The sequence below is a fragment of the Pan troglodytes genome, chromosome 1, assembly GCF_028858775.2.
Source record: "Pan troglodytes isolate AG18354 chromosome 1, NHGRI_mPanTro3-v2.0_pri, whole genome shotgun sequence".
NCBI lineage: Eukaryota > Metazoa > Chordata > Mammalia > Primates > Hominidae > Pan > Pan troglodytes.
The window spans coordinates 18,514,224-18,536,381 of NC_072398.2; the positions used below are offsets into that span (position 1 = coordinate 18,514,224).

Sequence of the window (22,158 nt, forward strand, 5' to 3'; positions counted from 1 at the left end):
GCTTGACATCTCTGGACCCAGACTGGCCCTGTCAAATCTAATGGCTGATTGTTTCATATCTATGGCTTCATTTTACATCATGATTTCTACTATGTTCTTATCCCCAAATCCAACTAAATCCTTACGATTACTAAACAAAAGTAGCAAAACTAGACTTCATCTTAGGTGGTACAGAGGAAACAGAGAGGGTACTGCAAAGGCCAAGCAGCATATTAATTACCCCATATTTCTGCAAAGAACAAAAACTCAAGGCCAAATACATTGCTTGCTCCATGAAAACAGAGACCTTATTTGCCTTTCGATCATTAAACATAGTTAATTCTTTCATTTCGCAAGCACTAACTGGGCAGCTGCTAGCTCTAAGACACTGTGTCAAGAGGCAGGGGAAGGTGTGAGCAGCGGAGAGGTGATCATAATGCAACATGGAAATCAGTACTCAGCAGACCCAAGAGCAACACATCCTGGAATCCAGAGGACATGATGAATGCTGAACATTAGGAGAAAAAATGGTCTTTTTTTTTTTTTTTAAGATGGGGTTTTGTCATGTTGCCCAGGCTAGTCTTGAACTCCTGGCCTCAAGCGATTCACCTGCCTTGGCCTCCCAAAGTGCTGGGATCACAGGTGTGAGCCACTACGCCCGGTCAAGGATGGTCTCTTGAAGGAGGTGGTATCTGAGCTGGAGCTTCATGTGGAGAGGCAGTTTGACAGGAAAACAAAGGGCACAGGAAGGGGAGGGCAGGCAGAGGAAAAACGCAGAAGCACGTTGAGTACAAGGGAGCTGGGGAAAGGCAGCTAGCACTGTGTGGCTGGAGCATCCAGGGCTATGGAGGGAAAGTTCCACGGCAGAGAGAGTCCTACAGCGGAGAGCTACCAGGCAAGAACAAAAAGGGCCTCATGCCCTGCTTCGAGAAGCCTGGATCTTCCTCCATGCGCACTGAGAAGCCACTAAAGATTTATGAAGAAATCTATGAATCTCAGATTTCTGGGTAAATGTGACAGTCAGAAGCCTAGACTAGAGAGGGAGAGACTGGAAGCAGGGAGACAGGGTGGGAAGATTCTATTATTGTGGACAGCAGATGACAAGGCCTGGACTGGGACAATGGCAATGGTGAAAAGTAATGGGATATTTATGAAAGAGAATCAGGAAGTCATGGAAACTGAACAAAAGGAGGAAAAATTGAAGATGAGTTCACAATTAGTATAAAACCTGTTGAAATAAACTGAATTAATATTTATAGACAGATTATGACATATTAGAATCATGGAAGGAAAGCAATTCTGACTTCAAACTAAATTTAGGAAAAAGTGCAGAGAAGAAGAAAGGCTAGGCTTTGGATTCGGAAATGTGGTCTTCAGTCTCAGCTTCATCTCAGTTTCCACAACTTTGAAATGAGGCTAATGGAATCTGCCTCACAGTATCATGGGTAGAAACAATGAAATAACAAGATTCATAATGGATTCATACAAGACAGTTCATACAAGACAGTCATCGTCCATCGGGCACCTGCAGTTAGCAGGTGCGGTCACTGAAAGGGAGGTGGGGGTCCACACAGGGTTGTTTAAATTACCTGGAGATGGCACCTCCTGTGACTTCTCGAAGAAGGCGGCAATGGTGAGGAACAAACTCCAGGAGTTTATTATACATGACCTGAAGGCCATTGGGGTGAGATTCAACAAACTGCTCTATAATCACCTATTAAAAGGAAAATCATTTTTTAAAAAAGCATTTAAAAGGGAAGTACAAACGATCTATTTCAGAGAAAACAATAAAGAAAACTTTACAAATCTGCTTCCTCACGCTCACCCTCCTCCCTGTGACACATTTTCTAAACAGTGAAGTAAATAACAGGTCACATTCAAAACTACTTCCTCGGATTAGGCTGTACAGATACAACTGTGGGGGAGACATGGGCTGACAAACCATGCACTCTCATCTGCTTTCCTGTGAGCCTGAAAATAAAATAACAACTTTTAAAAAAAGATTTAAAGCAGAGCACATGATTCGCCACCACAACTCCTCACTGTCTTCATCCTGGCCTTTTTTTCTACCATCATTCAGATTAGGGAAGGGTTTGAGGCAGAGAAAGACAGAAGAAAATATATTAGTTTATTATTTTATTTTTTGTGATAAAATTGGGAGACAAGAATGATATGACAAGATAAGCTGAGTTTAAATAAAACACAACGTGGCTACTGAATTTAATATGCCACTGAAAGTTCAAATAGTTCTTTAATTTAGCACACTAGATTCAGTTCCGTGAAAAAGGAATAGATTAGTGACTAAAATATTTTCATTGGTTGGGCGCAGTGGATCACGCCAGTAATCCCAGCACTTTGGGAGACCAAGGCAGGCAGATCACTTGCGCTCAGGAGTTCAAGATTAGTTTGGACAACATGGCAAAACCTCATCTCTACAAAAAAAACATTAGCCAGGCATGGTGGTGTGTACCTGTAGTTCCAGCTAACTGGGAGGCTGAGGTAGGAGGACTGCTTGAGCCCAGGAGGTTGAGGCTACAGTGAGCCATGATCATGCCTCTGCACCCCAGCCTGCGTGACACAGTGAGACCCTGTCCCCCAAACCACAAAAAAATTTTTTCACTTATTGACAAAGAAATAATGTACGTAATTTTTTCACCCCCACAGAGACAGCTATGGAATATAACATGATATAAACAGAGAGAACTGAAATATCATTTATTTTTAGTAATCTTAACAAGGCCAAAATAATTATTAAAATGAGTCCCTACATTTCATTTTTATCGTTGGAAGTCTCAACTTTCCACTTTAAAAAATAAAAGACTTTCACCCTGAAATCATGTGAGTATAATCTTTGTATTTACTAACAGTCAGAACATTCATACTGACAGGACACTGGAGGAAAGTCCCCAAACACCGAGGACGGGCTCAGTGACTTCTCTCAGTTTGAAGCAGACAAAGCTGCTGTTTTTGTATGTCAGAAACTGTTGAATATCAGCAACTTTATATGGCGCAATCTATACTCTGGCTGCTCAGAAGTGGGATATACTTGTTTCCTACATTTTAACTATATCCTACTAGGTGAAGGATACTGCATAGCCAAGTTCTAGATTTAAGGTATTACTTGGCTAATTTGCTATAAAAGCCCTTGATCTTTGAATATTCCTCCTCTCACCTTCCTGGTCCAGCAAACTCCTCTGTATTTTTCAAGACTTGGGCCAAATGTCATTTATTCCCTGAAGACTTGAGGGTACCACTGTCTACCCCACTCACACACCTTTCCACACTCACAGCACTCCCTGCACCTTCCTCGTACACTGCAGTGTTGTCACTGCTTAATTGCCTTGGTCCACCCACAAGACCAGTGATTTGAAAACATTCTTTTAACAATTACTGAGGAACCATCGCCTCCCATAAAATTGACCTAAAAGCACGTGGATGCACACGTTCTCCCTAGGCGAGAATCTCGCCCTTGAAGCCTGAGCCGCAGCATTCCTAGGACACCTGAGACGGCACGCCCAATTCCTGGCATCGTAACATTACTTCCCAACTGTAACCCATGGAGACCAATCCTTCCTTATAGCTGGTACTGTAGGAACTGAGAATCTTTCCAGAAAGATCTCTGTTCTCTCTTCTTATCTTCCTCACACCCAGTGAAGAGTCAATGACAGAACAGAAGCTCATGAATGTTTGTTGAAGGAGGTACACAGACCTCGTCTATGTATGGTTTCACTAGTACTTGGCCAACCAAGGCCTCCGCGTCCCGTGTCTTGTCAATCGTGGCGTAAGTCCGCAAGCAGTGCCGTATTATATCGACGTCAGACGTCTGAAGGCCTTCTAATAGGAGACCTTCCAGTGACTGCTGTAACATGGCTGTAATGCCAGCTATACGCTGCAAGAAAAGGTGGGTAAATAAAAAAAAAGCTCTAGTTGTAACAGTTTCTGAAACTGCAAGTAGATATATAACAAGCCTCTTACACCAACAGATAATGACATATATAAAATCAAAATAACTTTTCCTGGAGAATAACAATGAACCCCTCACTCCAATCACTTTATAAGTAAATCTCTGCTTCATCAAAGAAGAATTTAGACAGAATTACAGAATGAGAAAAAAGTTACCTTCCTCTTAAGCTACGAAGTCAATCTTGAGGAAACATCATGGATTTAAAATCCAATTAAGGGCTTTGGATAAATTAATTGTCGACATCATATAAGATGTCCAATTCCATGAAATTCAGAATTAATTTTACTCTTATCATCTGGAGAATGTGACTGAGTCTTTACACAAAATCTATAATGTGTGACACTTAGGAAGCTGGTGCCCAAAAAATTAAAAATTGAAAAAAAATGCAAGGTTAGCTTCAAAACCCTGTAGATCAACAATATTACTAGTTTAAACCAGAATTATTTAGCAAGTCCCTAAACACCAAACTGTGGAAATCCAAAACAACACTTACCGGTCTTACTTTGTCCAAAAGAGGCATGCCTTTGCTTTGAACAGCATGAAACTGTAACTGATTAAATTCTGTGGCAATTCTCTCCAAAATTTGTCCAGTCAAAAGGGGGCTAGTAGAGAAAACAATTATAGAAGTGTAACCCCTAAGGTCTCTATTTCCACGAGAATACATCACACGCCTGGCAGTGAGAGACTTTCATACCCACTATATTTTGACTTTTGTCAGAGTGTTTTATGTGGCCACCTTGTTACAAGGTGAAAGCTAAAGCGTCTTTTGTGCCATCAGTCAATGTTCCCCAGACGCCATATGCACAGCATGTTCTAAGTGCACCGGGGAATCTGTTGAGTACAAGCTGCTGATGCTGCCTGGCCTTGACCCACAGGGACCAGACAGCAGCAGGGCTGGCTAGGCCTGTGGACATGCAATTATGTGTTTCTGCCACCAACTCCAAGCTCTCCCATTCATGACCTTCTTCTTCAGCTCTAACCTCCCTTCTTTTTCCCTCTTCCCCCTCTCCCCTTTCCCCTTCTCCCTCCTTATCTTTTCTTTTTCTTTCCATCTCATTTCTTATAGCTGGATCCTTTCTACTTCTCTGCCTGCCTCACTCTCCTTGCTAAAATACCTCTAAATATTTCTAAAATACCAAATATATTTGTCTCCTCAATGAATGAAACTGACCCTCCAGCAGCAATAAATATCTCAAAATATCTTATTTTAAATTTAAATAGTAATAACTTACTTTAAAATTACATTTAACAAACAGCAAGAGCAGTCAACCTACATGCTGTGGGTCCTAGTGAGAGGGCATTCTTTACGTACCTGGCACAAAATATAATAAATGCACTTTTTCCTCCCAAACATATTATAAAATGTCAATATCACTCAAAAGGAAGTAAAATAGCAGAGGAGAAGTATAAAGGCATAATCACTTGCTGTGTATACTGAGGCATCCTGTGTACACTGATGGCTCATCACCAGTTAGGGAGGAAAAATGTCCCTATCATGAGGACATATAAAATGCTGCACTGAGACCATCAGTGGTCCACCCAGTTCTGTATTTGTAGCATCCAAACTAGTTTAGAGGAACAGGAACTGCCCAGTGTGACCAACCAAAAAGGGAAACTCTGTCTTGAATATCCCTGTTTCCTGAATAATCTCGTGTGAATTAATTATTTATAAATTATCTAAATGTTTCTTGGCTTAACAAGCATGGTATATCTACTATTCAGTAATATTGCCCTGGTTTTACCTTCACTACAGCTCAAATTTGCAGATCTGAATTTAAGAAAAGCTCCTCAAAGATGATTCGGAGCAAGGAAGAGTGCAGTGTCTCTTATACTGAATATAACATACCGAATATAATATAATACAATAATATAAGAGTATGTCTAGAAACAGACATCACTGAGGTCATCAGAAGCCCGTTCCCCACTAGTGGGAGACGTTTGGTATCTTTTCTTAGGTACCTACTAGTTCCAGACACTGTGGTGTAAAGATGTCAGGGGCCTTATAGACTGATGGAGAAGGCATGCAAGCCAATCAACAGCTCCAGTCTCACCGTTAAGTTGTCTAGGGGATGACCCGGAGGCCCGATGAATGCATGGAGATGGAGCATCTCAATCTGAACGGTCAGGGAAGACGTCCTAAAAGAGGCGGTCTTGTAACTGAGCTTTATGGAAGGGAACTCTTACAGTGTCTTGTTTGTACTTTCTCTCACAGAACTGAGTGAGACAGTTTAAAAGAAAGCGGAAGGGATCAACAGTATCCCACACAAAAGAGAAGAATAAATTTTACAAATCCATATCGTTTTATAACCTGCTTTTTTTCCACTTAGCACAGTATTTTTAAACTTTCTATACTTTAAGCATGTTTTGAGCTAGATTTGGATGGAATAAAGAGAAATCGGGCAGGTGAAAGGGAGGGGGAAGTTAAAGGAAGGGCTTTTAGTACAACAAATGGCCATACGTAGTAAAATTAAGGAAGCGTAAGTCAGCAATGTTCAGGGCAGTCAGGGAACCAAAAGTAGTTCTGAATAGCTTTAGTGAAGAATACAGAAGTGGCAAGGAGCAGCTTGGGAGTTTAAGATTTACCTTAAAAACACTAGGAAACCATTGTTTCCCAATCACATAGTAAGAGGTGATTAGACAAATCTAAAAGATCCATTTGGCAGCTAGGGTTAGTTGTCCTAGAGAAAATGAGAGGTCAGTCAGGAGGCCACTGCCTGAAACGAGGCAATGGGAGAACTGAGAGGGGGAGGCAGACATCTCTCAATCTCAGAGACGCTAGAGCAGCAGAGTCTCCAGGGCTTGCCTAGTGAATGCCAGAAGGAGATGAAATTTAAAAAAGGAGAAAATGACTCCCCCAAGATGTCTAGCCTCGTTAGTGAAGGAAATAAAGGCACCGTTTCCTAAGACAAGGAATAAAAGGGAGGAGTAAAATGTTTTTGCTGGTGGAGAGAGGCAGGGAAAGAAGATGAGAGCTCAGTTTTCAACACGATGAATGTGAAGTGCCTGGAGAACGTCCACTAAACTCCCCGCAGTCATCAGACTGATGAGTCTGAGGACTACAGAAGTTCATCTGCAGGTAAAGAGATCAGCATCCAGGAGGCCATTAAAACCATGGGGTTGGATGAGGTTACCCAGAAAGTGCTGATCAAGAGCACAGTCCCAAGAACAGTGCCCTGGAGAAAGCTGGCATGAAAAAGGGCAGTGGAGTCCATCAAAGGAACAGAATAGGAATGGGGAAGGAGGAAAAGAAAATGAGGAGGCAGGTATCACAGATGCCAAGTGAGGACACAGTTGGGAGGGGCTGTCAATGCTGTTGAGTGGAAGACAGAAGCAGAGCAGTTAGTGGAACAGGGCTCCACTGGGCTCTCAGAACTGACACTGACGGGGACTCTGACGAGCGCAGATGAAGGGGAACAGAAGGAACAGAAGCAGAAGTACTACAGGCTGAAGAAAAAAGATGGCAGCGATTGACCACTTATTTATACATCTCGATCAGGAAAGAAAGTAGAGACCTAGGACATGAGAATAATTTCCTTTTCGGATGCCTCATCTCCTCATCTATAAAATGAGAGATACACAGCATACTGTCTCTATAGTCTCTCCAAATCTAAAATTCTGATTCCTAAAATTAAGAAATCCAACTTGTCTTGATAATACGATCAGGACTTTGAACTGCAGGTATATTCCATTTGGTCCTGGTTGGTTTTCCTGTAGCTTATCCCATATTAGTCAAGGAAAAATATGATGGCTATCAATGTGACTTTCAGAGATGCTTGTGTTAGGCTCAAACTAGACATGTATGAGGGTCTACTCTATGGCTACCAATCCTGCAAGTGGAGTTCCTATTAGCCTTATATGAGAGATGACAACACCAAGACACAGAGTGAAGTAACCTGACTCAGGCTACCCAGCTGGTACACGCAACATAAGCCCATGCTCTTTCCACTGCAGCATGGAGTTTCCCATTAATGTTCATAATGACCCATTCAATTCATTTTCTGAGTCACTCAACTACCTGACTGATTTTAAATTCAGTGTGGGAAGGTAATAAGACACTACAGTATAACAAAGGAAACATTCATCTTTTGCTTATTTTGCAAGCTTTTTCTTTGCTGTTTATAAATTTCAGTGAAATATGTCCTGTACTATTTCTTAATAACACTCGTGCATTTTGAACCCCAAGATACGTCAACTGGAATACTCTGGGCCTGTCTAAATAAGATGACTGCTATTCCACACCTTGAAGGTCACCAGGGATTTCACTAGTCTATGGGTAAGGCAATTTCAAAAATAAAAACCTTCCACAGAAAGTACACGTTCTCTGACTCCCTGAAAGGTGCTGTGTTGGAACAGTGGCCTACGACCATCAAGGCTATATAATAATATGTATAAGCTTTACCATTTCATGCACTCTGCTTTGCTTGAGCTACATTTAAAAACACTAAGCCATAGACTGGGACTCTCTTCTTTATCAGAAATGAGTTCTAACTAAAAAAATTTTTACCCTGGATGTGAAGTATTAATTTATGAGTTATTTAGTAAAAAATACTTACCTGCTTGCTTCTAGTGCAGAGGTTTCTTTAGAACTTTGAGAGTTTAAGATTTTTTCAATTTTCTCAACTGATCGAATAACTTGTATAAGCCTCAATACACACATCTATAAATAAAAATTAAGGAAAAAAGTTATTGTCATGTTTAATCTTAATTTTCTTATTTCATCATCCTAAGTGCAGGAAAATACAAAGTCAAAAGTCAACATAAAATTACCTATAGCATTCTATATTTTTAGTATTTCTACATAACACTAAATTCCCAAGAATGCAAATCTTTTGGCTTTCTAGAACAAACATATTTCAATATTCTATCACAATTTCAGAATTTTTTTAAAAACTTATTTTTTTGGTTTCTTATATGATATCCTTATTCCTTCTTTCTTTTCCCCATCTTTTTTAGGACAGGGTCTCACTCTATCACCCAGGCTGAGTGCAGTGCTGTGATCTTGGCTCACTGCAGCCTCAACTTCCCAGGCTCAAGTGATCCTCCCACCTCAGCCTCCCAAGTAGCTGGGACTATAGGCACACACCACCACATCTGGCGAATTTTTTTGTATTATTTGTAAAGACAGGGTTTTGCTATGTTGCCCAGGCTGTTCTCAAAGTCCTGAGCTCAAGCGATCTGCCTGCCTCAGCCTCTTAAACTGCTGAGATTACAGGTGTGAGCCACCACACCTGGCCTCTTTCCCCCATCTTAAATACACCTTTATTTTGGTACTACATTTATGTTTGTCAGATCCTTTTTTTATGTTCTTAGTTTCCGATCATACTTGTCCTCTTCATTTACATGTGCATGATATACTGATAAACGTTAAGTGCCAATTCATTAAAGACATTTATTACACAAGGCAGATATTATCAAGGAACATTATAAAAACTCATTGTTAAAATAACAAAAATTAAGTCATTCATTAAATAGTTACAAAGCATCTACCATGAACCAAGACATTCTTCTACACATTGGGGATATAAGTGGATAAAACAGGCAAAAATCCCCTTCTCATGAAGTGAACAATCTTTTCTAGCAATGCATTACATTCTTGAATCTTTGGACAAAAGCTGAGAAGGGATCTAAAGGAGAATTAAACAGAAGATCTCTAAAACAGGCTTCTCTCCCTTGAGATTTTAAAAAGTGTGCTTGGGTACTAAAGTTATCAAAAGAAAAATAAATACATAAATACATCTAATAAATACATTTAGAAAACACTTTAATATAAAAGAGAGACATCACACTCCTCTCTGCAAAGGTATCAAGAAGAGTAAATCAGACCATATGCCTGAAAGTGCTTGTTACTACAAGGTGCTACAGTGAATCAACGCTTTAATATTGTAATATTTGAGTATACCTTTTTTTTCCTAATGTCCTCTTGTTTAGACATTCGTTCATCAACTGCCCGAATTCCTTCACTGACAGACGATCTAAGGCTCTTTAAAAGACAAAAAAAAAAAAAAAAAAAAAAAAGTACTGCAGAGATTGTTTTGTAACATTATGAAATTTACACATTTAATTCAATTCCACAGGACTTAACACCCACAGGCCAGTATTACACAGATATTGACAAATTACAAAATATTAGACACAAATGCTGTTTGTGTCTCAAGATTTAGGGGGAAAATGACATATAAAGCCAAGGTCATGCAGGATTGGCTGCCAAAAGAAAATTAATATATATACAATCAGCATCACAGGTGGTCAGGGTAAAGAAAGGATAACCTGAGTCAAAGTATAAGGGTGTCTGGTGGGGGAGATGAGACTTGAGGTAGATTCTAAAAATTTGTGGATGCTGACAAACGTAGAGAAAAGATTATCAGAAGACAAGGCAGGAAGACAGAACAGTTATGACATATTTCAGGACCAGTGAGGAATACATCCGGGGGTACTGCAGGCATCAATTTGGACAAAAGTAGAAATAAAACAGGAACGGTTAATTCAAGAGGGCTATGACCAGGTAAGACTTTAGACCAGATTCTACACATTTTAAGTACTAATATATCATGAAAAAGTTGTTTTGGGAAAATTCAGAATCAAGAAGTCAAGAACAGGAGGCAAGGAAAAGGGAGAGGTCATAAGTGGAGAAACATGTCCAGAAGCTAATGAATTAATCAGAAATTAGGGCCAAAATGAAAGTAATGGAAAAACTAGAATAAACTGGAGAAATCACAAAAATTCTATAGAAAAATGAATTCATTCATCCCACAAATGTTACAAAATACCTATTAAATGCCAGCTATTGTGCAAGCCAATGAGGATGCAATGGTGAACAAGATAGAAATAGTCTCATTTCTCAACGACTGCAGAATCTCACAGAGTAGCTTCATGAGTTGGAGGCCAAAAAGGAAGAACAGGTCTATTGCTAAACCAATCAGGAAAAAGGTGGCTATAGAGACAGCTGTGGAAGGAGGGAGAGCATATGGTGCTGGCAGGTGGCAAGGAAAAGACTAGAGCCTGCAGGTGAGACAGCAGTTAACAATGACAGAGCAGAATTCGGGAGAGTGAATCCACCTCCATGGGAGAGAATTTGGAGAGGAGAGAAGAGGAGAGGAGAGGAGAGGAGGGAGAGGAGAGGGCTGAGGACTGAGGGCTGAGGCTCGGAAAACACCCTATCTCCAAGGCTAGGGGTAGGAAGAGGTACACTGAAAAGAAGGCAGGAGAGCCACCCAAGAGCCATGTAAAAGCCACCCAGAGTGTGGAATCCAACAGTGGATCACAAAAACAATTTTCCTTCCATGCCAAGAAGAAGCACTTTAAAAGCTTTTTTAAAAAATCGAACAAGACATAAACATTTGAAAATATTTGCTAGTTCAAGGCACAACTCGAGATCTCTCTTTTAAGAATTATTTCTTGCCTGCCATTCCTATGGACTTCTAAACACTGACATTTCTATTATTCTGCATTTTTTTTTTCAGCACTACACATGCACTGAATGTTTACTTATGTCACCTACTGTGAGCATACTATGTGCCAGGGACTGTCTTAGGGGCTAAGTGCATAAGGCTACACAAGCTGCGCATGATCTAATGGTGACATACACAGGTAATAATGGTGCAATCAACCAAGTTTATGACAGTTCATCAATCCTAAGACAGCATGGAAGTCGGGGTGCCTGACACAGACTGTGGGGTGGACCGGCAGGGACAGGACAGGGTAGCACACTTTTCTGTTGAAAATGATGCCAAAACTCCCTTCTCTACTGTTCATCCGGATGGAGTCCCTGTCTCCAATGGCTTAGACATGGGGAGTCCCAACTCACAGCAGACATTATCTTATAGAAACATTAAAATAAATACAATTAGTTATTACATTAATTGTATATTATCCTTTGGTTACATTAGGGTTTACAGAGCTTCTGTGGACTACTCTATGAACCTAACAATATATAAAATATTATTTGGGAAAATATTTGTAAAACTACAAATTTTTAAAATAGAAGCTATTCTTAAATTAGTGACTACCTACATATGAGTGAGCTGACAGTAACAAGTTGAGTTTTCAAATAGCCTTCTTCTCCTCCCCCCACATTTTAAAGCTGTCTACTCTAAGAATCTGTCATATTCAAATCAAACATACATTTTTTTGGTTATAGTATCACACGCAAAAAATAGAGAAGGATTTACAACTTTCCTGAGGATGAGTATTATAATTACTAAACATTCAAAAAACAAAAATCAACAACCTAACAGATTATAGGAATTTTTTTTTGGAAGGGCAAACAAGCATATCATGCTTTAGGGTAAACTGTTTAATGTTATTCGGGAAACTTACCAGAACCTCTTCTCGTAATTGTCCCAAAGGCACAGAAAGCTGGTTGAGGGCTTTGTCCATGCCAACCTAAAGGCAGAAATCATGTTGGCACACACACCTCACAATCAAGAGTAACAGCTAAGTATCTATTTAATGATCAATGTAGTGCTAGACTTAGGTTATTCTTTCTGTACAACAAAATGAACAACCATATATTGTTAAGTAACTAAATAACAAATGTTATTTTATAATAAATATTGTTGATAGAATGTGAAAAAACCTTTGATGTACATGAAAACTATAAAAATAAGAGAAGTCATAATAAATAAAAGCCTCCTTAGGCACAATTTGCCTCTGAATAAAATATTTTATGAATTTGAGAAATTTTAACTGGAGATAAAGAGCTATCTGTCTGTAATTTACAATATTCAACCAGTTGATGTGAAAGTCTCAAGGAGTATATCTATCCTAACCATTATAACCCTTGAGAAAAATCCAAATGAAATAGAATGGAAATATAATTTTCTAGGTTTCTAATCCTACTACAACATTTATCTTAGATGTACATTTCCCAAATGCAAATATGGCTCATTAATTTTAATGCTTCTTAAAATTTCCATGGAGATGGCTACTTTCTGTACTTCTTTGGAGAGAGTTTTAAAAGTAAAATAAAATAGGAACAGGATGACCAAAAGGCAAACTTTGGGAGTATTAAAATATAAGCACTCCTAATCTACTTTTATGAACAGCTGATATGCTCGTGACAAACTATTCTCACATTTTATAAAACCAAGCCTCCTAAAGATCAATACTGGCCAATGTTCTCTCAATCTAGCTGTGGCTAGCGTATGTATCTGAAAGTAAATTAAACACTTCCTTAAGAACAGTTGATATTTGCTCTTGCAAATTGGTCTAAACCAGAGAGATTTCATGGTAATCAGCAGCTAATGAAAACAACCAGTCTGCTACTGCTAGCCTTTGTTTTTCACTAATAATATCAAATTAAAAAAATATTTAATTTAGAATAGTCTTAAGTAAAAAAGCAAAATTGTATATCAAGAAAGTTTGGTTATTTTATTGATGACATTAGGGATCTCTTCAAATTTCTGTGAGGACATCAACTAAAAGGTTTCTAAAAACACACAACACTTCTAAGAATAAGTATGAGTGAGAAAGAAATTGTATGTGTGTAAATGGGACCGTGGATTTAAAGTTTACCAAGTTTGTTGAAAGATTGACAAAATCTGCATAATCCTTGTTGATGAGTTCGACCATGGCTGTTTTAAGAAGTTTATAGTAGAGCTCCAGGTCATCTCTCAGTTCTTCCAGCTGGACCCGCTTCCTACAGTCAGACACAAAATGATCGACATCGAAATCTTCCTGAAAAATAAAACCAGAGAAGAAAAAATTATGGCAATGATATCACAGTGACATATACAAATGAAATGGAAGAAAGAGTAAGAAAGCCCATTCCCGTCATTTACAAGGCCATGCTGCTGCAGGAAGAAAGTATCTTGGCTTATACATGACAGTATGAAGGTGTTTGTCCGCTTTATAAAGGTGCCAAGAAGGGTGGCCCCTGACTGAGAACATCCTCTTCTGTTGCCTAAAATTCTAAAAGTGAACTTCTTTTTCAAAACAACACAATTCAATCAGGTTCTTCTCAAAACAGAAACGTTTCCCCTTAATTTAAGAGTAACAAATGTTCAATGTAAAACTTTCAAACAACAAAGAATTATATTAAAAATCTCCATCAGAGTGAAAAAAAAAATCACCGAAATTCTCATGCTGTAGAGATAAGCACTATTAATTTTTTTCTCTACCTAACATTGTGATTCACATCCTTCCAGATGTTTTTCTATGTGTCACATGCACACACAGAATCTTAATATTCATGCTGTTATGTAAACTGCTTTTCCCCATATAACAATACAACTTGGATGTCTTTTCATAATCCATATAAATTTGCATTCATGTTTTATATGGATGTTGAGTATTCTATTGAACAAGATGTTCAGGAGCTTGCGGAGTGCGCTGCAGCTCAGCAAGGCCGCTGTGGCCAGACTGCCAGATTTCTCCTCTCTGCGCAGGGCATCTCTGAAAAAAAAGGCAGCAGCCCCAGTCAGGGTCTTATAGATAAAACCCCCATCCCCCTGGGACAGAGCACCTGGGGGAAGGGATGGCTGCGGGTGCAGCTTCAGCAGACTTAAACATCCCTGCTTGATGGCTCTAAAGAGAGCAGCGGACCTCCTAGCACAGTGTATGAGCTCTGGTAAGGGTCAGACTGCCTCCTCAAGTGGGTCCCTGACCCCCGTGTATCCTGACTGGAAGACACCTCCCAGTATGGGCCGAGATGCTTCACACAGGAGAGCTCTGGCTGGCATCTGGCAGGTGCCCCTCTGGGACGAAGCTTCCAGAGGAAAGAACAGGCAGCAATCTTTGCTGTTCTGCAGCCTCCACTGATGAAATCCAGGCAAACAGGGTCTGGAGTGGACCTCCAACAAATTCCAGCAGACCTGCAGCAGAGGAGCCTGACTGTCAGAAGGAAAACTAACAAACAGAAAGGAATAGCATGTCCACTCAAAGACTCCATTCAAAGGTCACCAACATCAAAGACCAAAGGTAGATTAATCCACAAAGATGGGGAGAAACCAGCACAAAAATGCTGCAAATTCCAAAAACCAGAAGGCCTCTTCACCTCCAAAGGATCACAACTCCTCACCAGCAAGGGAACAAAACTGGACGGAGAATGAGTTTGACAAATTGACAGAAGCAGGCTTTGGAAGGTGGGTAATAACAAACTCCTCCAAGCTAAACGAGCATGTTCTAACCCAATGTAAGGAAGCTAAGAACCTTGAAAAAAGGTTAGACGAATTGCTAACTAGAATAACCAGTTTGGAGAAGAATATAAATGACCTGACGGAGGTGAAAAACACAGCATGAGAACTTCGTGAAGCACACACAAGTATCAAGAGCCGAATCAATCAAGCGGAAGAAAGGATATCGGAGACTGAAGACCAACTTAATGAAATGAAGTGAGAAGACAAGATTAGAGAAAAAAGAATAAAAAGGAAAGAACAAAGCTCCAAGAAATATGGGACTAGATGAAAAGACCAAATCTGTGTTCGATTGGTGTACCTGAAAGTGACGGGGAAAATGGAACCAAGTTCGAAAACACTATTCAGAATGTTATCCGGGAGAACTTCCCCAACCTAGCAAGACAGGTCAACATTCAAATTCAGGAAACATAGAAAACACCACAAAGATGCTCCTCGAGAAAAGCAACCCCAAGACACATAATCATCAGATTCACCAAGGCTAAAATGAAGGAAAAAATGTTAAAGGCAGACAGAGAGAAAGGTCGGGTTACCCACAAAGGGAAGCCCATCAGAATAACAGTGGATCTCTCAGCAGAAACCCTACAAGCCAGAAGAGACTGGGGGCCAATATTAAATATTCTTTAAGAAAACAATTTTCAACCCAGAATTTCATATCCAGCCAAACTAAGCTTCATAAGCAAAAGAGAAATAAAGTCCTTTACAGACAGGCAAATGCTGAGAGATTTTGTCACCACCAAGTCCGCCTTACAAGAGCTCCTGAAGGAAGCACTAAACGTAGAAAGGAAAAACTGGTACCAGCCACTTCAAAAACATTGCAAATTGTAAAGACCATCGACACTATGAAGAAACTGCATCAACTAACAGGCAAAATGACCATCTAGCATCATAAGGATAGGGTCAAATTCCACACAACAATATTAACCTTAAGTGTAAACAGACTAAATGCCCCAATTAAAAGACCCAGACTGGCAAATTGGATAGAGTCAAGACCCATCAGTGTGCTGTATTTAGGAGACCCATCTCACGTGCAAAGACACACATAGGTTCAAAATAAAGGGATGGAGGAATATTTACCAAGCAAATGGAAAGCAAAAAGAAGCAGGAGTTGCAATCCTAATCTCTGATAACACAGACTTTAAACCAACAAAGATCAAAACAAAGAAGGGCATTACATAATGGTAAAGGGATCAGTGCAACAAGAGCTAATTATCCTAAATATATATGCACCCAATACAGGAGCACCCAGATCCATAAAGCAAGTTCTTAGAGACCTACAAAGAGACTTAGACTCCCACACAATAATAGTGGGAGATTTGAACACCCCACTGTCAGTATTAGACAGATCAACAAGACAGAAAATTAACAAGGATATTCAGGACTTGAACTCAGTTCTGGACCAAGAGGACCTAATAGACATCTACAGAACTCTCCACCCCAAATCAACAGAATATACATTCTTCTCAGCACTGCATCGCACTTATTCTAAAATTGGCCACATAATTGCAAGTAAAACATTCCTCAGCAAATGCAAAAGAATGAAAATCGTAACAGACTCACAAACCACAGTGCAATCAAATTAGAACTTAGGATTAAGAAACTCACTCAAAACCGCACAACTACATGGAAACTGAACAACCTGCTCCTGAATGACTACTGGGTAAATAATGAAATGAAGGCAGAAACAAAGATGTTCTTTGAAACCAACGAGAACGAAGACACAACGTACCAGAATCTCTGGGACACATGTAAAGGAGTGTGTAGAGGGAATTTTATAGCACTAAATGCCCACAAGTGAAAGGAGGAAAGATCTAAAACTGACACCCTAACATCAAAATTAAAAGAACTGGAGAAGCAACAGCAAACAAATTCAAAAGCTAGCAGAAGACGAGAAATAACTAAGATCAGAGCAGAACTGAAGGAGATAGAGACACGAAAAACCCTTCAAAAAATCAATGAACCAATGAAACCAGGAGCTGGTTTTTTGAAAAGATCAACAAAATAGACCTCTAGCCAGACTAATAAAGAAGAAAAGCAAGAAGAATCAAATAGATGCAATAAAAAATGATAAAGGGATATCACCCCTGATCCCACAGACATACAGACTACCATCAGAGAATACTATAAACACCTCTAGATGAATAAACTAGAAAATCTAGAAGAAATGGATAAATTCCTGGACACATACACCCTCCCAAGGCCAAACCAAGAAGAAGTTGAATCCCTGAATAGACCAATAACAAGTTCTGAAATTGAGGCAGCAATTAATAGCCTACCAACCAAAAAAAGTCCAGGACCAGACAGATTCACAGCTGAATTCTACCAGAGGTACAAAGAGGAGCTGGTACCATTCCTTCTGAAACTATTCCAAACAATAGAAAAAGAAGGAATCTTCCCTAATTCATTTTATGAGGCCAGCATCATCCTGATATCAAAACCTGGCAAAGACACAATAAAAAAAGAAAATTTCAGGCCAATATTTCTGATGAACATCAATGCAAAAATCCTCAATAAAATACTGGCAAACCAAATCCAGCAGCACATGAAAAAGCTTATCCACCACAATCAAGTTGGCTTCATCCCTGGAACGCAAGGCTGGTTCAACACACGCAAATCAATAAACGTAATCCATCACATAAACAGAACTAATGACAAAAACCACAAGATTAACTCAATAGATGCAGAAAAGGCCTTTGTCAAAATTCAACACCCCTTCATGCTAAAAACTCTCAATAAACTAGGTAGTGATGGAACGTATCTCAAAATAATGAGAGCTGTTTATGACAAACCCACAGCCAATATCATACTGAATGGGCAAAAACTGGAAGCATTCCCTTTGAAAACTGGCACAAGACAGGGATGCCCTCTTCTCACCACTTCTATTCAACATAATATTGGATGTTCTGGCCAGGGCAATCAGGCAAGAGAAAGAAATAAAGGGTATTCAAATAGGAAGAGAGGAAGTCAAATTGTCTCTGTTTGCAGATGACATGATTGTATATTTAGAAAACCCTATCATCTCAGCCCAAAATCTCCTTAAGCTGATAAGCAACTTCAGCAAAGTCTCAGGATACAAAATCAATGTGCAAAAATCACAAGCATTCCTATACACCAATAACAGACAAACAGAGAGCGAAATCATGAGTGAACTCCCATTCACAATTGCTACTAAGATAATAAAATACCTAGGAATACGACTTACAAGGGATGTGAAGGACCTCTTCAAGGAGAACTACAAACCGCTGCTCAAGGAAATAAGAGAGGACACAAATAAATGGAAAAACATTCCATGCTCATGGACACGAAGAATCAATATCATGAAAATTGCCATACTGCCCAAAGTAATTTACAGATTCAGTGCTATCGCCATCAAGCTACCATTGACTTTTTTCACAGAATTGGAAAAATCTCTTCTCAAAGAAGAGCCTGCATAGCCAAGACAATCCTAAGCAAAAGGAACAAAGCTGGAGGCATCACACTACCTGACTTCAAACTATACTACAAGGCTACAGTAACCAAAACAGTATGGTACTGGTATGAAAACAGATATATAGACCATTGGAACAGAACAGAGGCCTCAGAAATAACACCACACATCTACAACCATCTGATCTTTGACAAACCTGACACAAACAATGGGGAAAAGATTCCCTATTTAATAAATGGTGTTGGGAAAACTGGCTAGCCATATGCAGAAAACTGAAACTGGATCCCTTCGTTACACCTTGTACAAAAATCAACTCAAGATGGATTAAAGACTTAAATGTAAGACCTAAAACCATAAAAATCCTATTAGAAAACCTAGACAATACCATTCAGGACATAGGCAGGGCAGACTTCATGTCTAAAACACCAAAAGCAATGGCAACAAAAGCCAAAATTGACAAACGCAATCTAATTAAACTAAAGAGCTTCTGCACAGCAAAAGAAACTATCATCAGAGTGAACAGGCAACCTACAGAATGGGAGAAAATTTTTGCAATCTGTCCACCTGACAAAGGGCTAATATCCAGAGTCTACAAATAACTTAAACATACAAGAAAATTTAATCTCCAATACAAGAGTTGAGAGGAGACCTTTAAGAAGTGGTCATGAGGGCTTTGTCCTCATGAATGTATTCATGCTGTTACCATGCTAGTGGATTCATTTTTGAGAGAGGGTTATAAAAGTGAGTTCATCCCTCTCTTGCTCTTGTATGCTCCTGCCATCCAACTTCTGCCACATGATGCCCTATACCCTATTTTGACACAGCAAGAAAGCCTCCACCAGATGCGGCCTCTTGATCTTGAACTTCCCAACCTCCAAAACTGTGAGCCACATAAACTTCTACAGTTCATAAATTATCCAGTCCCAAGTATTCTGTTTTAGCAGCACAACATTAGACACTCACTAATATGGAGTGTTTTAGTAGAATCTAAACACTCTGGCTAGTAGAATTGATTCTTTAGTAGAATCAATTCTGCCTAGTAGAATTTGATTCTTTAGTAGAATCAATTCTGGCTAGTAAAATTTGATTCTTTAGTAGAATCAAACTCTGGCTGGGCGCAGTGGCTCACGTCTGTAATGCCAGCGCTTTGAGAGGCTGAGGTGGGTGGTTCACTTGAGGTTGGGAGTTCAAGACCAGCCTGGCCAACACGGCGAAACCCTGTCTCTACTAAAAATACAAAAATTAGCCCGGCGTGGTGGCATGTGCCCGTACTCCCAGTTACTCGGGAGGCTGAGCCATGAGAATTGCTTGAGGCCTGGAGGCAGAGGTTGCAGTGAGCCAAGATGGTGCCACTGCACTCCTCCCTGGGCAACAGAGCAAGACTCTGTCTCCCAAAAAAAAAAAAAACAAAAAATGAAAAATAAAGTCAAATTCATTGAAACAAAAAGTAGAGTGGTGGTTACTAGGTGCTGGAGAATGGGGATTGGCGTTGGGAGTAATGTCAAATGATATAAACTTTCAGTTATAAGACAAATAAATTCTGGAGTTCTAATGTATAGCATGATGACTATAGTTAATAATATACTGTATTCTTGAAATGTGCTAAGAGAGTAGATCTTAAGTGTTCTCACTATAAAAAGAGGGGGTTAACTATGTGAGGTGATGAATACATTACCTTGATTATGGTAATTATTTCACAATGTATACACATTACCAAATCATCACACTGTATATAATTTTTATTTGTCATACAATTTTTATTTGACAATCATACCTAAATAAAGCTGGGGTGGGCAAGCAGTATGAAATCAAACCTAATTTTAAAATGAGCAAAAGATCTGAAAAAATGCTCAACATGAGTTATTATTAGGGAACTGCAAATTAAAACAAGACACCAATGAAGAGAATGACTAAAATCCAAAACACTGACAATACCAAATGCTTCTGAAGTTATGGAGCAGTAGGAACTCTCATTCATTCCTGGTAAGAATGCAAAATGGAAGTCACTTTGGAAGACAGGTTGGCAGTTTCTTACAAAACTAAACAGAGTCTTGCCAATTGTGCTCCGTATTTAGCCAAATGGGTTGAAAATGTATGTCCATACAAAAACCTGCATGTGAATGTTTATAGCAGCCTTATTCTAACTGCCAAAACTTGGAAGCAAATATGATTTCTTTCAATAGGTAAATAGATGAACAAACTGTGGTATATCCATACATGGAACATTACTCAGCAATTTAAAAAGATGAGCTGTATCAAGCCACAAAGACATGGAGGAATCTTAAATGTATATTTCTAAGTGAAAGAAGTCAATCTGAAAAGGCTATATATACTGTATGATTCCTGCTGCATACATGATATTCAGGAAATAGCAAAACTATGGAGACTAAAGAGATCCGTAGTTGCCTGGGGTTAGGGATGGGAGGGTCCTGGAGGTGCTGAAGGTGCCGGGAGAGGGGAAAGAATGGACAGGCAGAGCACAAGGGATTTGTAAAGCAGTGAAACTGTTCTGTATGATACTGTAATAGTGGACACATGACACTATGTACTTATTAAAACCCACTGAATGTAGAACACAAAGAATGAACTCTAATAAAAACTATGGCACTTCAGTTAAAAATAATGCCTCAATATTGGTTCATCAATTGTAACAAAGGTACCATACTAATGCAAGATATTACTAGGAGAAACTGTGAAGGGGGAGGCAGGAGGGGATAGATGGGGCCTCTGTGCTTTCTGCTCAATTCTTCTATAAAACTAAAACTGCTCCAAAGAAGTCTATTAATTAAAAAATACTAAGGTAGATAAACTTTTTTTTCCTGAATGGAATAGCACCCACTTTTTGAAAATAAGCTGTTTTAGTTAAAAAGCAATATTTTTAAAAGTAGACATTTTTCTTGTTAAAATATATATATGCCTGTGTCTGAAAAGCTGGAAGAAGTCAAGAATTATGGTCTGAAAGCCCAGAAATTAAAAGAAAAATCATTTCTCTTTATACTCAGAGATATTTCTGACTTAAACCCAGGTAAAGTACAAATGCCCCAAACACAAATCAAATACAGGATAATAAGACAGCAAAACAAACCAGCTGTGGAAAACGTAAGAACCATTAACTAGAATAGCAGTGACAATCAAATTTAAAACCAAATAAAGTTTAAAAGTTTAGCTGCTTTAATAACTAGTTGCACCCAAGGATGGCAAACAATGACTAACACAAGAGAACTGGGGAAGTAATCATTTAAAGCTCACCTGAGACCCAAATATCAATATCCTTAACACTGAGAAAATTTCATAGAACTTTTAACAGAAGAGCAAAATTCTCCAAGCTGCCCCATGCTGAACGTCAAAAAGTAAAATGTTCCCCAAATATAGAAAACTATCAAATCATTGGCTACTGCAGTGGGGACAGAACCCAAATCCCCCAGACATCATCATTCTGTATTCACAATGATGGGAGGTACTACCAAGAGGCAACACCAAGCTGAAGACATGATCTCTGCACTCAAAACATGTTCAGTCTCATTGAGATAAACACCAATACAAAATATTATGTGCTAAACTGTGGACTAAATAAACTATAAGTGGAAAGTCATAAAAGATTAGTATAAGCTCCTGTATGTCTGTGTGTTTCAAACCATTCTTTAAGACAAAGGGCC

General features: G+C 39.2%; 1 protein-coding gene across 2 annotated transcripts in view; it reads right to left on the minus strand.

Annotated features, from left to right (window-relative positions):
* Nucleotides 1-22,158, minus strand: part of COG2 (component of oligomeric golgi complex 2) — a 51,558-nt gene that overhangs the window by 20,849 nt on the left and 8,551 nt on the right. For both annotated transcript variants that reach the window (XM_001148147.6, XM_009441637.3), the window contains exons 2-8: nt 13,457-13,618; nt 12,260-12,325; nt 9,843-9,923; nt 8,497-8,600; nt 4,437-4,545; nt 3,689-3,868; nt 1,569-1,693 (exon numbers count right to left, since the gene is read on the minus strand). In XM_001148147.6, coding sequence (XP_001148147.2) covers nt 1,569-1,693; nt 3,689-3,868; nt 4,437-4,545; nt 8,497-8,600; nt 9,843-9,923; nt 12,260-12,325; nt 13,457-13,618 — 827 coding nt within the window. The remainder of the gene's footprint in view (nt 1-1,568; nt 1,694-3,688; nt 3,869-4,436; nt 4,546-8,496; nt 8,601-9,842; nt 9,924-12,259; nt 12,326-13,456; nt 13,619-22,158) is intronic.